The 16356-nt window shown below is 42.8% G+C and overlaps 1 protein-coding gene across 1 annotated transcript in view; it reads left to right on the forward strand.

Moving 5' to 3' along the window:
- Positions 1–16356, forward strand: part of LOC308118814 (tomoregulin-2-like) — a 147642-nt gene that overhangs the window by 124037 nt on the left and 7249 nt on the right. The window contains exons 6-8 of the mRNA XM_080478412.1: positions 7318–7466; positions 10798–10857; positions 12142–12268. Of these exons, the coding sequence (XP_080334538.1) occupies positions 7318–7466; positions 10798–10857; positions 12142–12268 (336 nt within the window). The remainder of the gene's footprint in view (positions 1–7317; positions 7467–10797; positions 10858–12141; positions 12269–16356) is intronic.

Consider the following 16356-nt stretch of genomic DNA (forward strand, 5'->3'; position numbering starts at 1 on the left):
AGACTGTTACACAGCTCTGCTCTGACTCATGCAATCTGAGAGCAGACCCCATGAAAATCACATCCGTCTGACTGCTGAATGTGTTTATGCCTATATTCGACTAGTCTTGCTTGGTGATGATCCTTTTGTCTGACTTTTATCTTCAGCAAAAAAATGTGATTGTATGGTAAACGGATTTCACTTATATAGCGCTTTAAACTTTTAATCACATTCACCTTTTCACACACACCAATGGAGGCGGCTGCCGTCCATTGGGAGCAAATTGGGGTTCAGTGTCTTGCTCAAGAACATGTGGATAGCGGGAGGCCGTGAATTGACCCCTCAACCTTCCGATTGAGAGATGACCACTTTCGGCGTTAAATGCTATTTGCCTCTACCTTGTATTTTCCCTTCCCCGATTTCTCCATTATTTTTCATTTCTGTTGTTATTTCTCTATCTATCTCTCTCTCTCTCTCTCTCTCCCTCCCGCCCTCCCTCACTCCACTTGTTTGTCTGTTTCCCTCCCTCGCTCAGTTTTTCAAAGGATTACCGTGAAATTTGAGGCGGAGGATTATGAAAATCAATGCTATGTTCAGTTGCAATGAGGTTTGCTGCGAAGGGATTTGTACACAACATGAGGCAGTCGGTGGATACGTTGGCCTCGGCAGCTTTGTGTGTGTGTGCGCGTGTACGTGTGTGTGTGTGTGTGTGTGTGTGTGTGTGTGTGTGTTTGTGTGTGTAAGTGTAGGTGTTGAAATGTGTGTAAAGTGGCCTTTTCAGTTGGGAGCCCGCAGACAGTCTGGAGGTTGGGGTGGGGGTGGGTTCTGATGGAAGGGAAATCGCAGGGAACTAATCAATACAACACATCCTGCTAAGAAAGTATCCTCGCGCACACGCCTGAGTTATAGTACACACATTTGCACACGCGCCGCTAACTTTCATTTAACACTTCTCTACGCCTGTGTACCTTTTCAGCCCAAGGTACGGAGGAACGACTCGGTGCGTACCAGTGGAGAAGGAGGGAGGGGGTTCAAAAGAAGGATTATCGCAGAGCTGCTGCTGTCTGGTACATGAGTGTCAGCGTGAGTGTGTGCGGGGTCGCACTCGGATGTGTTGACGCACTGCAGTCTGGTGGTATAGTGCCTATTGTGGAGAAAAGTGAGAGGGCTCATTAAAAATGCATGGGGCCCAGACATGAGCCACAGACCAGCGGTGGGCTCTCGGGGATGGACGGGACCCTGAAAGCTCCTTTATGATTAAAGTGGGGAGTGAGCATGTATACATTTACATACGTGTGTAATGTTAAGCCTGTGTTGTGTTTTCCTGTTTGAAGTGGCGGATGTGTGGGCATTTCAGAAGCTGGTAAGACTTTGCTTTGATTCTTAGTTTTTCAGAGGGTTTTTTTCACGAGCTTCTTTTATGCTAAAACTGTTCTCATTTAGATCGTCTTTTTGATTGTGCAGGCGCTTTAATTGTAAGCCTAATCTTGTCTTTAGGGTGGATTTTGCAAAATTAAAGTCTCTGTTGTATAATCTTTAAAGGTAAACTGTAGAGAGAGAAAAATCACTTGCCTTTGGTGGTATATAGCTTTGCAGATACTTTTGAGCTGTATGGGTAACTATTTAGAGGTTCGGTTTGTAAGATTTGAGTAATGCCACCAGGGGGCAGGAATAAGTCGCTGTTGGTTGTTGCTATAAACTTCAGCTCTTTTAATACATCCCGTTTATTTCAGTGGCAGAATCAGTTACTTCTGACTCTTTTACTGGGAGGATGTAATAAAGCGACTCGCTGCATCATCTTGTGGCAGAACGTGGTATTACAAGACTGATCATGCTGTGTCGAATCAGTTGGTGAGATTACTTAGCAACATATCGATGATTATCTTAAGGCCATTTTTATTCATTTACATTAAGTGAAAACACTTTGATTTAGCATTTTCGATTCTGAAAATGTTTGCGTTTACATGGCGCCATTTTGAAAATGATGACATGTAAACAGCAGAAATGCTGAAAACGACAGTGAAATGCAATAACAGCTTCAGCCTAATACATAAAGAAGCTGGAACTGGGCTTTGTATCACTTCACAGATACTTCCTGTGCAAACAAAATATTGCATTTGATCAGTTTTTCATTAAATATGAACGCTCACCACTGTAGAAATCTTTTTACTTCAAAAAGAAATGGCTCTCAATCACCCTAACAACATTTTGCAGCTAGTCTTTGCAAATTGGGCCTTTATTGTGTGTGTGGGTTTTTTCGGGGGGGATTATTTGACTTGGTTAAGTATTTCCTGACCTTTGTCTATGGACTGTGCTGTATGAATATATAAATTGCTGTTGTTTAACTTAATTGAGATAAGTAGTAGGTCAGTGTGAGTTTCCCAAGTCGAATTAGCTGCTTTTGTGCAGACTCTTGGCTCGACATGAACTTGATATTAACTGTTCCTCTGCCATAATGCCTTATGGTAATTGTGCGTTTAGCTGAATAAAAACAGTGCTGACTGACACGCGCAAACAAACAGTCGTAACCAAAAGTATTTTCCTTATGTCTGTTTCTGTTTATCCAAAAGATTTTGTGTTCCGTCCTGCATCGGTGTAGATTCTTAGCGTTTTCACACCTCCAGTTGGAAGCACCAAATGATCATTTGAGTGAGCTGGAATTTAAATCAGTGTTGCAGTCTCATTCTGTAACTTTCTGCAGGTCGTTCACAGCCGCGCAAGCTCACCTTCAGTGTCATGTGTGATTTCGGGTCCCGCCAGCCTTTACATAAGCGTGTCCTCTCTGATGCATAACGAAGCCTTTCTTCACATCATTCTTACTTTGCTGATCCATCATTACAACAGTAGCCGAGCGCTGCCACGCTTTGCTGCACGCCGCTTCAATCAACATCAGTGTCAGCGACACGAATCATCGTGGCTCTTTGTAAAGGTGTGTGTGTGTCCTCTGTGTGTGTGTGTGTGTGTGTGTGTGTGTGTGTGTGTGTGTGTGTGTGTGTGTGTGTGTGTGTGTGTGTGTGTGTGTGTGTGTGTGTGTGTGTGTGTGTGTGTGTGTGTGTGAGGGCACACATTTACTTGTTGGCGGGTGCCCATGTGGGCGTGAACGCCAAAGCGTCTGTAAGACAGCTGCATGGCTGTGCTTTACCGGGAGGTTGGCACCGGGGGAGAATGAAAAGGCCGGGGAGAATAATGACAGATTTGTAATTACAGAATGTTGCGTTCAGCGCGACTCAGCAACAACTGTCTGGGGACGGCAATCTGGGTGTGAGTTTTGCTGATCAGGCCTGCCACAGGGTCACGCTACACATACTGTGTGCCAACACAAACATTTATATAGTGACTTGTCGGGGCCTCATTCATTGGTATAGTGTATTGCTTAGCCCCTGAACCAAACGTGAGATTGAAAAACCTTTGCTGCATTTTGGGGTTTGTTTACGTGACAACAGTGCTCTTAGCCAGTGAAAATCCATCTTTTTGAAAACGGCTCCCAATTTGGAAAGTGAAAAATTCTCCATGGAAATGGCGAAAAAAGCACCTTTCTTTAAAAAAGTAAGTACATGAAAAATAACAACAATGGCGATCTCTATGAAGACTAGATTAGATGAGTTTGTAATTTATTCATCCCACAATGGGGAAATTCACATTGTTACAGCAGCAGCGAGGTAAAAGGAGTCAAATATACAATAAAGTAGATCTTAAAGAAACAAAGACTACAAAATAGGAAGAATATTCAATGTACTAAAAGAAGCTAAATATACCAAATACTAGAACTTAGAATGCAAAATATACAATATTCTAAAATTAAAGAAGCAAAATATGCTCTATACCAGTGAGTCAAATATACAATATATCTTTCACTTCAAACATTCCCGTGCCCATTAACCGGTGTGACACCTTGGGCGACGCCACCTTCAAGCAGGAGTATTCAAATAAGGGCTCTGTGTGCATTAGGCTCTGTTTACTCGAGAATGATCTACTGGAAACAGGATCATTTCCTTTTTTGTTTGTCTGCGTTCACCGTGGAGCGATTGGATTGATCACCGAGAAGCCACATTGCTCATGAATGCAAACGAGTCGACACTGAGGGTGAGACACCAATCCTCACTGCATCTCAATGGTAGATCACTTTCCAGATGTGTGTGTCAAGTTTAAGCCTTCTATACGAATGTCTCTATTAGTTAAAGCCCTAAATGAGTGAAATATACCTTCACACATATAAACTTGATTGTACACCATTATCTTTTGGGTTCAGGCATCAGGGTGTGTACTCCCAAGCATCATGTACAAAGTCAATCAGTTTGGTCTCCAAGACAGATAGTGGGAACCCACGAAGAGTAATTTTATTAAATTTTTTTTAAACAAAAACACACATTTTATGCAGATTCCACGCATGCGGGAGAAGCCACACCGACACCTCGCCCTGAAAAATTCGTCGAGAATTGTGGCACGGCAGCAAATTGCCCGGTTAATTTGAAAATGCTGAAAGCATCAAGTAAGCCCCTGATTCCCGGAGAGATGAATGCATCATACCCTGCCACAAACACAAAGCAGAACCATCAGTTTTGAAAGGAAGTGACTGATTCATTATACAAATGAAAATGCACCTAATTCTAAAGACGCAAGCTGTTACTATTTAACTTATTGAGAAATGAGTTTCCACGCTTTGAATATAACAAGCACATTTTTCAGTGATCTGGTATAATGATCGCAAATTGCTGAGAATTTCTATTCATGGGTGACGCAGTCACACTGTGTAAAAGTAATACCTATTATTGAACATTAAATAACAATACTTGATTTATAGTCTCTCCATTACAACCTGGGATGGTCTGAAGACAGAGAAACCACGAACAGTAAGAGAAACATGAATTTGGTGAACGCAATGCTGAGTTCAAAGGCATGAAAGACTAAAATTCCCTTTGTATGTGTATAAAACCTGGTTTCCACTGCGCAGGATGTGCTGGTACGGTGCGGGATGGGCTTTTGTGCGTTTCCACTGACAAAAGTTATGGATTATCGTTTTTCAACACCCCTCCATGGAGGTACCTGGCACTGGCTCAACAGGTCCGATAAGGAGGAGCTACAGCGCTGATTGGTAGTGACAGGAGGAGATTCTGCAGGAGCTGGACGCTGCTGTTCAGAACCAAAGTTTTCCCGACTGTGTCACAGAGAATGGAGGCTCGTGGCTTTACGCAGACGACCGAGCTGCAACGCAACAAATATGTTTCGTGCTGGTCCCGCAGTGTTTACCGTCGCGTGATGACGTTACATACCCGCGTGATCGTCCACAACTCCGCCTCCATTTTAAACGTACTCTCTGCGGGGGGAAAGGCGCAACCGAGTTGGGTCTGGGTACACTTTGCTGCACAGTACTGTGCCGTACCGTAGCGTGCCAGCATATACTGTGCAGTGGAAATAAGGCTTAAGTGAGTGGCATACAGGAGAGTGCCTGTCTTTCACCAAACTCACGAGCCTTTTTCTACTTCAGGACTTCGCAAACCTCAGATTGAAAACAGATACACCAGGAAACTTGTGGTAAATATCACAGAAATCAAAATAGTTTCTCCACACAATAGATTTTCATCCATTGTTTCAAACTGGAGGCGAGCATTGTGTGTATCCCGGTATGTTGGCCTGCTTCCCCTTGGGGCTGATTGTGACGTAATCCATTCTACATATATTCTACAATGTCGACTTTGAATACACTGTTAAGTCTCATTGAATGCTAAAGAAAGGATTGTATGAACTTCTCTTTTTCAAATAGACACATGGACAAGGTAGCAGCCAGTGCACAATTACAATTACAAGACGATGGAGAACCCATTAAACATCTCCACAACTATCCCAATAAAAACTTTACAATTTGAAGCATAACAAAGCAGTAACCATGTTTGTCTTTTCACTTAGTGACACGAAACCAAACTGCTGAATGTGAATATATTTACAAAAAATTGTTTATAATGGGCTCCAAAATCACAAATTAATGGCAAAATTTGACTCACAATAAGGATTCTGAAGCGACACCCTCTGATATAGAGTGTGACCAGATTCTCTACAGTTTGGGAAAATGAGTTGTGCAAACTTTAGGTTTTCTTGGCCGTCCATTGACACTAATTCTGGCTCGGTTTTACCCTAATAGTGTCTTTAAATGGGGCAGCTTTGACTCAGTTTGGTAGAGCAGATCATCTTCCAATCGCAATGTGGGTTCGATCCCCCAACACCCCCCCCAACCATATGCTTTGGGATACTGAATCCCAAATTGCTCCCAGTGGAAGTCGAGCACGTTGTATGGCAGCCGTTGCCATTGTTGTGTGTCTGAATGTGTCAGTGTGAAAGTGATTTGAAACTGCTTAAATGGTGTAAAACTCGGGAGGCGTTCAAACGTTTTCAAAAGTAGAATATGGAGAACATGTGCAGAGAACAATAAGAACGTTAACACTGATGAGCACGTGGACATTTGTATGGACCAAGCTGAATTGCTATTACGGGTGACTAAATTATAAACCCTACCAGGTCCCAGGAGCATCTTGACTGGTAGTCATGACACTCTGGAGGAAAACATTGTTGTTATTGTCCATCTACTCGTGCAGAAGAACTATTTTTGCTGTGGCGCGCAGTAGCACAGCCAAAGTTGAATTTGACTCCCAATATTTTTGTCAGTCCAAATTGTTTGGGGATATTTTTCGTGTTCTGCGGTCCATCGATTTGAGTGAGTTTTGTTGGACCTCGTGAAAAGAATAGAAAAGCTTCTCTGGAAGCTTTTCCCTTTTTTTTTTTTTTTTTTTCTGGGAGGGTTTCCAGTCTTTCACCTGTGTTAAAGGATATTTTTGGCCTTGTCAATAATACATTTCACATCTGACACATTTGAATCGCGCCTTTCTGTGTTTCTTCCTGTGCAACATTAGAGCTTATCTACACTTCTTAAATTGATAATTGCTTCCTGCTATTGTAAGTCGCTTGTCAGTCAAGGCCTCGGTGCAGCTTGCCTCTTGTTTTGTTTACAAAGTCCTATCCATTGGCTTTTGTGTCGACTTGAATGAGCCAAAGCCCAGTTTGAACAGGATTACTATGCAGGGATCAGAATGAGCTCGGGCTGTACCTTTTTCTTCCTGCTTCGAAATTAGGTCTGCCTCTCTCCCCAAGACACACACACACACACACACACACACACACACACACACACACACACACACACACACACACACACACACACACACACACACACACACACACACACACACACACACACGAGTCTCCTATTCAATTTTTCACACATTCATTCTACGTCTCGTTGCAGACAGTGCTCTGAGCACCGCTCTAATGCCCCCCCTTGTTCTTCAGGTGTGTCTGCAACATCGACTGCTCCCATATCAGCTTCAACCCAGTGTGCGCCTCCGACGGCCGCTCGTACGACAACCCCTGCCAGGTGAAGGAGGCGTCCTGTCAGAAGCAGGAGCGCATCGAGGTCAAGTACCTGGGTCACTGCCAAGGTGAGAGTCCCAAGATGTCTGCCAATGGCACAAACAACGCCCCCTCTGCAGCTCGGCGGGAGCCGTCAATCCGCCCGTCCCGGCAGGTGTTGAATTCACGTCAGAGCCGGGGTGTGGGGGCAAATGAGGCTCCTCGCGGAGCTAAACACAGCCTGCGTGACTCCACATCTCCTCCCATTTGCAGCTGCATTTCATAATTACAGAAAGTTTCAACTCAATCATATTTGGGGGAAAAAGCATGCAGTGATAATCCTTCAAAAGCCCACCTCGCCTTTGCTGCTAACGTATATTGATAATTTCACTGAATGGTAATCCTCCTTTTTCTTTGTGTTTTGGTGCTGTTTTTCAGTGGATTTATTAATCTCTGTGCTGAAATCCCTAAACTGAGTCACACTGTTAATCCATGTAGGAGAAGGGGGGGAAAAAAAGAAAGGCCAATTCAGATTTCTTCTTTTGAATTCTCGTCTTACTTTTGCTTCATTTCATTCAAGGTCTGTTCTGCCAGCGGCTTCATTTCCCCTCACGTTGATTAATTTCGCCTGCCATCAGGTGGACAGCAGAGGAGAGACTAACCCACACTGGAGGGGCGAGTTCAAGTCGCAACTCTTTGCGCCCTTTAAAATGCAGGAGTGCCTCTTGCAGGGATTTGACGGGCTCGGAACACACACTTCTTTTGTGGGGTAATAGGGAGTAAAGCAATCGGGGCTAACTGGATTTTGCTCTGCAACACAAATAGAAACCTGGATTCCCCTGTGTCTCAGGTTGTGGCTCGGATCACCGTCATCGATCGGAGCGCGCTTCCACGCTTTCTGTTCTAGTCTGGGAAAGAGGGGAGAAGGACAAATGTCGTGAAGCGGAGGGACTGGGACTTGTGAAGTCAATCTGTCGGTAGCAGGACTCAAGAGTGACACTTTACCACTTAGAATGCTGGTTCGGTGCTTCTTGTTTTAGGTACTTCTTCTGAAGCAATTAGTTTTTGTGCTCGAACCTCCTTTTGTTAAGGACAAGCACTAACCTTTAGCTACTTGCTGACAGGGAGTACCAATACAAGTAGCTACTTATTAAATGCCACAAAGCCTAATTCATACGCCATATGCCAACGATACGTGAAGGCAATGCGTTGCCACAAAGCACCGCCACACAGCCTTCGCGTCAACGCTGCATGGAGCAGTGCGTACCGTCGATCGACACACTGCCTTGTGCGTAATGTAGACTGTAGACCGAGATGCTAATGATGGTATCAGTCATATTTTAATCATGTGCAGCATCTGGCATCGCTGGTGTTGAAGCCCCGAAGCACTTTAGCATGTAGCACATAGCATGTAGCACATAGCAGCATGTAACACGGCTCAGAGTAGAATCCTCTTGGATCCACTGAGCATTTAACCTAATGAGCGACATCGGGCTAAGTCTCTTTTACAAGTGCAAGTACTCTGTGCAGTATTGGACTTGATACTGTTATCGTTTTTGTTTAGGTTTTTTGTTACTTCTTAGTCCATCATCTGATGCTAATGAGCATCTCTGCTACTCCTTCATTAAATTGTAGATTATTGAAGGAGGAGCGCCACATGCATCCTGAAACCACTCGCTCTTCCTGACAGCATCATGAAACATCTCACTGTCGGTGACAATAACATCAGCCCGTATCCACAGTAGCTATCGTGCATTAGCAGAAGTCAATAATCATTAGCTTACTGTTAGAAAATCTGGTGAGAGAAGGTCATTTATCCCCACCGTGTTCTTGCTGCTATTACTGCTTCATTAAACTGTTTGGAAGCAAATAGCATCCAGATTTTAGAGCATCGACATGTAAAATATTGCCATACGAAGAATAAAATTTGAACTTGAAAGTTTTTCTTTGTTGTAGCGCAGACAGTATGTGATGAAAATGTCGATATTTTCACAAAACCAAACAATTACTACTGGAAATTATGATTTCATTATAAAGCTGATTTTAATGAAACATTCTGGCGCAAAATAGAGTGAAATGTCCAGAAAAATTCTCCTATAGCTCTTATAGCATTATGCATGTAATTACAAACTCACCCTGACCGCATGGCTTTGAGGCAAATGCTAGTTTAAAAAATCTTTTTACTACTTACTTACTAATAATCTTTACTATTTGCTTGTTGGCTTGGCGGGTCAGATTGAAGCCTCTTGCAGGCCGGTTTTGGTGCTTCTGTTTGACGCCCCTGAACTACATGATACGGCAACACATGGAAAAGACAATTTACTGGATGTATACATGATTGCAATACTGACATGGCGGACATGGAAAGACAAAAAAACACCCAAAAAGACGTGAGAGAATGAGTTTGGATCAGACAGAAAAGGCTCCTGTTGAATTGTCTCACGAGTAGCCACATGTCTGAAATGTTTGACCAGAACAGTTTACGGAACAGAAACAGTTTCTTTCCAGCAGAGGTACTTTTTTAAATGTTTATTGCCAGGGTGAATAACAGGGTTAGTGTATCACCATTGGTGCTGTTATGAGACGCTTTCCTAGAAGTCGCCCTGCCTGCTACAGTCACCCATCAAAGCTCCGATAATCTTGCATTTTATTCACTTGTGTTTGTTCCCTTAAGCAGTACAGCTGCATAATCAGATGCTCGGTTTTGGTCTGTTCGGTTTGTATCATCTCGCCTCTGGATGGTTTTTAAAATTCTTCTTAAGTGGATGTCAGGCACCCAAGAGTCCCGACTTCTTGACCTCATTGAAATGCTGCTTTGTTTTCTTCCCCTTATCGCTCCTCTTGGTATTGAGCAGACAAATACATTTAAAAACCAAATGAGGGAAAAACGATAAATAATAAATTTTGAGGAAGAAAAAAAAAAAAAAAAGTTGCACATTCACACTTGTTTCCAGCCACAGTTCTTGCACCGTGAATCTGGAAAATACTTTCACGGTCTCAGTTTGAGAGAGGAGATTCAGATGACAAGAAAAAGAAGAAGAAGAAGGAAAAAAAATCAATTGCAATAAAATGAAAATGATTTGCGGGAGATTTTGTCTCGCCATTGTGAAAAGATGAATTTGGGGTAGCCTCAATAAGGTGAGGAAAATGCATTATTCTCTCTGATCTTTTCAGTCCGACTCAGCCTCATTCTACCTTTCTTCACTCGCTCACATTAGGAGTGACAGTCCCTGAGTTACAGAGAGAATGCTTCATTTTTATGTGCATTAAGCACACAGGTGCACAGGCCAGGTGAACTCTCGTCTCTGCCTCCGACGGCGTCGCTGTGAATGTGGAACCGATAAATGGAAGGAGCCGGGAAACTGGCGGCGAGGTTGCACTGACCCGAGATCAGGTTTAATATGTCTTTGGTCTTTCCAGGGGACATCATAACCGGGAACAAAGGTGGAGATGGGCACTTCGCACGGACCGACATCACAGGTGAGTCGGTAGAGCGGCGTCAATCAAAAGCTGGAAAGTTTCACTGGAAAACGTTGAGTACATAGATGGACGAGCATGAGCACGGACGCAGTCATCTGCGGTGTTCAGCATATCGCAACATGTATATTACACATTTTAAATTCTTCTGATGGACAATTGCGTCTTTAAAAATGTTAATATCACTAACACATTTTTTGGTTATTTATACATTCACATAAAAACTAAGTATTAATTTATAATAAATTGGGAAAATTGTGTCACCTGGTTTAAAGAAAGGGTAGATTTAATTTTAACCAAGTAAATTGAACAAGTTTGTCCTTAACTGTGGCTAAATAGAATGTAAATTACCAATACCAGTAAAAACTTACTTTCCCTGTGACAGTATTCTCAGATAGTGTTTTTTGTCATTATTTTCATAACTTACGAACTAATGTGATAAAGAATGAAATGTTCCACTCTATGAATGATAAATGTAAAATATGTGGACGTTTCTTGGACATTGTATTCCACTTATAGGAGATGTACCTGAATGTAGTACTGTCATAGTGACGACAATATAAAAGTTTTCCATGCATGGTTTTGTACTGTATCCTTCACCCTTTGTGCACATTTGCAATTTAGTTTGAATTGAATAAACAAACACATTTTATCTCAGGGGCCACAAACGGTTAATTTCATTTTGAGTGGGCCAGACCGCTAAAATAGTAAAATAATAATCTTTAAATTAAAAATTTGAAGTATTACTTTGTTGTCGTGCCGCGTATACTTGATGAAAATGCCTATATTTTCTCAAAACCAAACGATTACTACAGAAAATGACTATGACTTCAACAGAAAGGCAAATTTGAATGAACTCTTATGGTTCAAAATACAGTGGATGTCCAAAAGCTCTTGCATTATGCATGTTTTCATAAACTCACCCTGACGGTATGGCTTTGAGACTAATGCTAGTTTTCTAGCTTTCATGGCAGCACCATTGATATCTCAGCTATTTCACTGTTTCTTTTAAAGGCAAATTATTTTCAAAATCAATGTTTTCTTTGAAATATCTACAATGGTTTTTTAGCAACGGGCCTTATGTTTGACACCCCTGATGTTTGAGATAAAGTGAAGCACATGTGATACCTACTTTGCGGCGAACTGGGTTTCATCGTTATTAATTTACATGCTTATACCGACTCGGTATACAGTGGACGGGATTGCTTATTCCGAACGCAAACCTTAGTGGCCCTCACCTCGGGATTCGAATTCAACGTCCGTTTTGTGTATGTTTTTGTGCAACAGAAGAAAAAGAGGATCCACGAAATGGTCTGGCCCGTGGCCTCTACATCCCCTGTCCAGATCACTACAAGAACTACTGCGTCCACGGAGAGTGTCAGTTCCCCAGCATGCTGGCCCAGCCGTCCTGCAGGTACGTACACACACACACACACACACACATTCCATAGCTTAACATGTCTTGCATGCGCTTGAGGTGTCGGACCCGTAAAAGACAGTAAACGCAGAAACGCTTACACACTGACACACAGGGTTGGATGGGGGAAAATAGATACCGTTATTGCATATTGATATTACAAGGGGAGACACAGTCTTGCAATAAAGGTCTCCTGCCAGAGTTTAACTGAGGTCATAGCAGTCGGGCTGTATGGTTTGAATTTTAAACACCAGACTGTCTGAACACAGTTTTAAACACTGCGCTACGTGCATTGCTTCCATATTTAAGATGCCTTTGAAGACATTCGGTAACTGAATGCGTTTTCCTGATTACGTTTAATTTTAGCATAATTCAATACATGGAGTCAGGACTATTGATTATTATCTCATAATGAGATGAATGGATTTTAAATAGCTCGCAATCAATACAGTTATTTTCATGCTTGCTATTATGCACAGTACATGTATTTTTATGGGGCAGTCAATTGAACTACAATCATTTGGCGTCAATGTACCATATAACTTTGATTGTAAAAGAGGGTATTAAAAAAACAAAACACTGCATGTAGTTTGAGGACTTCTTTCTTTTCATCACAGATTAGTTAGTCATTTCTTATTCCAAATTCTGCAGGAGCTGAAAGAAGCTTGAGGCTCCATTGAGTCAAAATATGGAGGAAGCAGTTTGAGGTTCAGTTTTTTGCTCAAGGACACTTCCGACACGTTGAGATAGTCAATCGAAACCACCAAGTGTTGGGACCGAAAGATGAATTGCCTCCACGAACTGAGCCAGGCCGGCCTCTGGAACGTAAAAACACCAAACGCCTAAGAGATTTGAAAACAATGAAGATTCTGAGGGAGAGAAAAAAAATCTACATTTTGTATTTTATCGTACCAACAAATGTTGTAGCAGACCTTTATTGTTGTGTCAACAGAGTAAAAGAGGAAGGGTGTTAGTTTACATTTAGGCAATATCACTGGTTGGTTAAGCGAGTCAAAGACTTTGACTTCGAGGTCAGCAGTGACCACGCGACAAATCCAATCAGTTCCCGATCATTTGGCAGTGTTGTAATATTTTAGACCGCGTTTTGAAGGTTTGAGTCTCGACTCGATCTCGCGCCCCTTAAACTCTTGGCCTTGGTCTTGGTCAGTGCCTCCAATGGTGGGCAAGCCTCTGGTGGACCAGCTGTCACTATTGGCACAAGAATGTAGCTGACCATGTAAAAAGTATTAAAGCTCTCACCATTTAAGTAAAGTTCTTTTCCCCTTTACCTGAAGACAAATCATGGTGATCTGGATCACATTAGCTGACCTGATTCTAAAAAAAAAAGAATCCCTGAACGCCCAGACTGGGGAAAAAAAACTGCAGAAACTCAAAACGCGACAAAGGACAAGTTATATGTTATGCAAATTGTTCCTTGAATTGAACAGCCTATGAACAACAATCCAGCAGCAGCCTTGAAGTATTCCTGTGAAATTGCTAATCAGCTGTACAATGCTGCAATTGTTTGGCACGTACTTGAGCTCATATATTTCCCAATCAAGCTTGTTTGTCTTAAATGAATATAAAGTAGTTCGATGAGAAAGTGAAATATCAAAGATACCTCTGTTGTGTGTCGTGTCGGGGCAGATAAACCGCTTTGCTGAGCTCTGTAGTAGAACATGGGCTTGGCTGAACTTTGTGCCAGTGTCTCCAATCACACCTGCCGTTGAGCTTCATACATGTGCAGCGGCTCAAAGTGGGAACGGCCTTTGTGAAGTGGAATGTATATGCATAATGTTTGGGCAGAGTGATTAATGAATACAGTCCCGGAGCTCTGAAGTGTGCGGTTCACAGGCATGCATGTGACGTACATGACAACGACAGCTCGGGACACGTCTCGGGGGGAATTTATGTCCATTCCTGCGCGGCACAAAATGAATACACAGCGGCGCCACTAATCTGCAGATGGCTTTTGTTTTATTGAATATGAACATTGACAGAGACTGGAAGTAAAGAGACTTGATGAAGCCATTCACATGACGTATCGCGTCGATTAGCGATTATACGACGCTATTTTGTGTTTAATTCCGTTGTTTCTCGCGCCGTAAACGGAGACGTCGTGTCATCAAATGAAACAGGGGCGTCTGCCGCGTGTATGATGCAGTACCTTTTTAGTGGGGGGGGGGGGGGGGGGGGGGGGGGGGGGGAGGAAAAAAAGGAATTGGCTGTTGGAATTGAGTGTGTCCTTGGCCGACTTGTGCAGAAGCTCCTTTTGAAGCCGCCTGGTGTCGAAGGCGTGTGATGCAACAAAAGGCAAACACGGTGGACAACAGAGAAGAGCGTTGTCCTTGTGCTCGGGTGTCGCTCTCCTCAGGCCACAAACAAGAGTTTTATCAATACATCTGTCCCACTGCCGTCAGGTGGCTTTGGGCTTCTTTTTTTTTTTTTTTTTTGATTTTTCTCTATGAATTAAAGCAAAAACTTAAAGCAGCTGTTGATCACAGATCACAGCAGTCGCATCCAATTATAGATAAATGCAGGCTGCATTGGCGGCTATGTTAAACGTCCACCTCTAAAGCAGATTTTATATACATCTGCTCATTGATTCCATGACTTTATTTTATGTTTGAATCACGATTCAAGTGTTGAGTTTATGTCGGCGATAAAATCTTAAAAAGACATAGTTCTGACATATCTCTTCTCACGAACAAATAACATGCAGTCAGTGTGTGTGTGTGCGTTGTGCAATATCATCCATATGTAGTATCTCTCACTGTCTCAGAAATAAATGCAAAGCCTGTTTAATCATCTTTTTTTTTTTCCAGCTTTGCAGTTTTGGCTTGATAAAAATCAGTCAATACAATATTTGAAATAGTTGCTTTATGAGTTCTTTGACTAACGGATTCAATATTTCACGAGGAGGAAGGAACTCTGCGGGGGGATTTATTTTCATGATGTGGTGACAAATTTAATTTGCAATAATTCTAATGCTACTTGACAACTTGTGCCCCATACATTACACCACACCTGAATGTGAATTGTTTTGAATTCCAACGTGTACAGTGGGGTATTTTTTAATCTCACCGCGGTTTATTTGTCAGAACTTCCCATGTGTCAATGCTTTCGCACACTTTCTCCCCATCAGGAGGAAAAAAATAGACCATATGACGCAGGAAGCTCAGTTTAGTAACTAATGTGTGGGAATGGCAGAGCAGTGGTTTTCAGAATGCCCTTTCCCAGCATTGTAGTGTATTAAAATTTGAAGGAAAAAAAAATGGTTAAAACAAAGACTGTGCAGCAGGACAGTTCAAGGGGGAAAGGTTTGTGGTTTGAGCTTTGTGAGAGGAACTCATATTCCCACAGTCTGAGAATGTTTTCAGTCGAGAATTCTTCCTTTGCGTCTGCCAGACCTGTCGATTCGTGACTGCAGACACATTAGCCATACCAACTTTATAATATGACAATTCCCACCATAAAGCTTCAAATTCCACGTGTGTCATGTTTAGGTCATATAAGTGTAGAAATCCACATACACAGCAACACTTTACTGATAAGACGGCCACATGGGCGCAAATAAGAGTGCAGATTCTCTTAGGTAGACAGGCAGCATACACAGGCATTTACATAAAGGCACAATGAGGAATGATAATAAAAACCCACCGGCCACCCACACACACTCGCTCAGCTCATTTTGGCCATCCTTTACAGCCTGATAGTGGAGCAGCTTGGGGGGGGGGGGGGGGGGGGGGGGGGTGTTGGTGTCTTTCCCCTTTCTCCCTAACCTCCACCCTCCCCACTCACCCAGCCAGACATTCTTCTTGCATACAGAGCAGTGCTTATCAAGACAGGGGCTGGCGAGGTTCTCTGCTGCCCCCTGCTGTTTGAAGGACCGAGAGGTGGTGTCCTGATGAGGCGCGGAAGTGTGTGTGTGTGTGTGTGTGTGTGTGTGTGTGTGTGTGTGTGTGTGTGTGTGTGTGTGTGTGTGTGTGTGTGTGTGTGTGTGTGTGTGTGTGTGTGTGTGTGTGTGTGTGTGTGTGTGTGTGTGTGTGTGTGTGTGGGAACAGAACAAGGTTGCAATGTTCATC

This window comes from Lipophrys pholis (assembly GCF_963383615.2).
Source record: "Lipophrys pholis genome assembly, chromosome: 13".
Classification (NCBI taxonomy): domain Eukaryota; kingdom Metazoa; phylum Chordata; class Actinopteri; order Blenniiformes; family Blenniidae; genus Lipophrys; species Lipophrys pholis.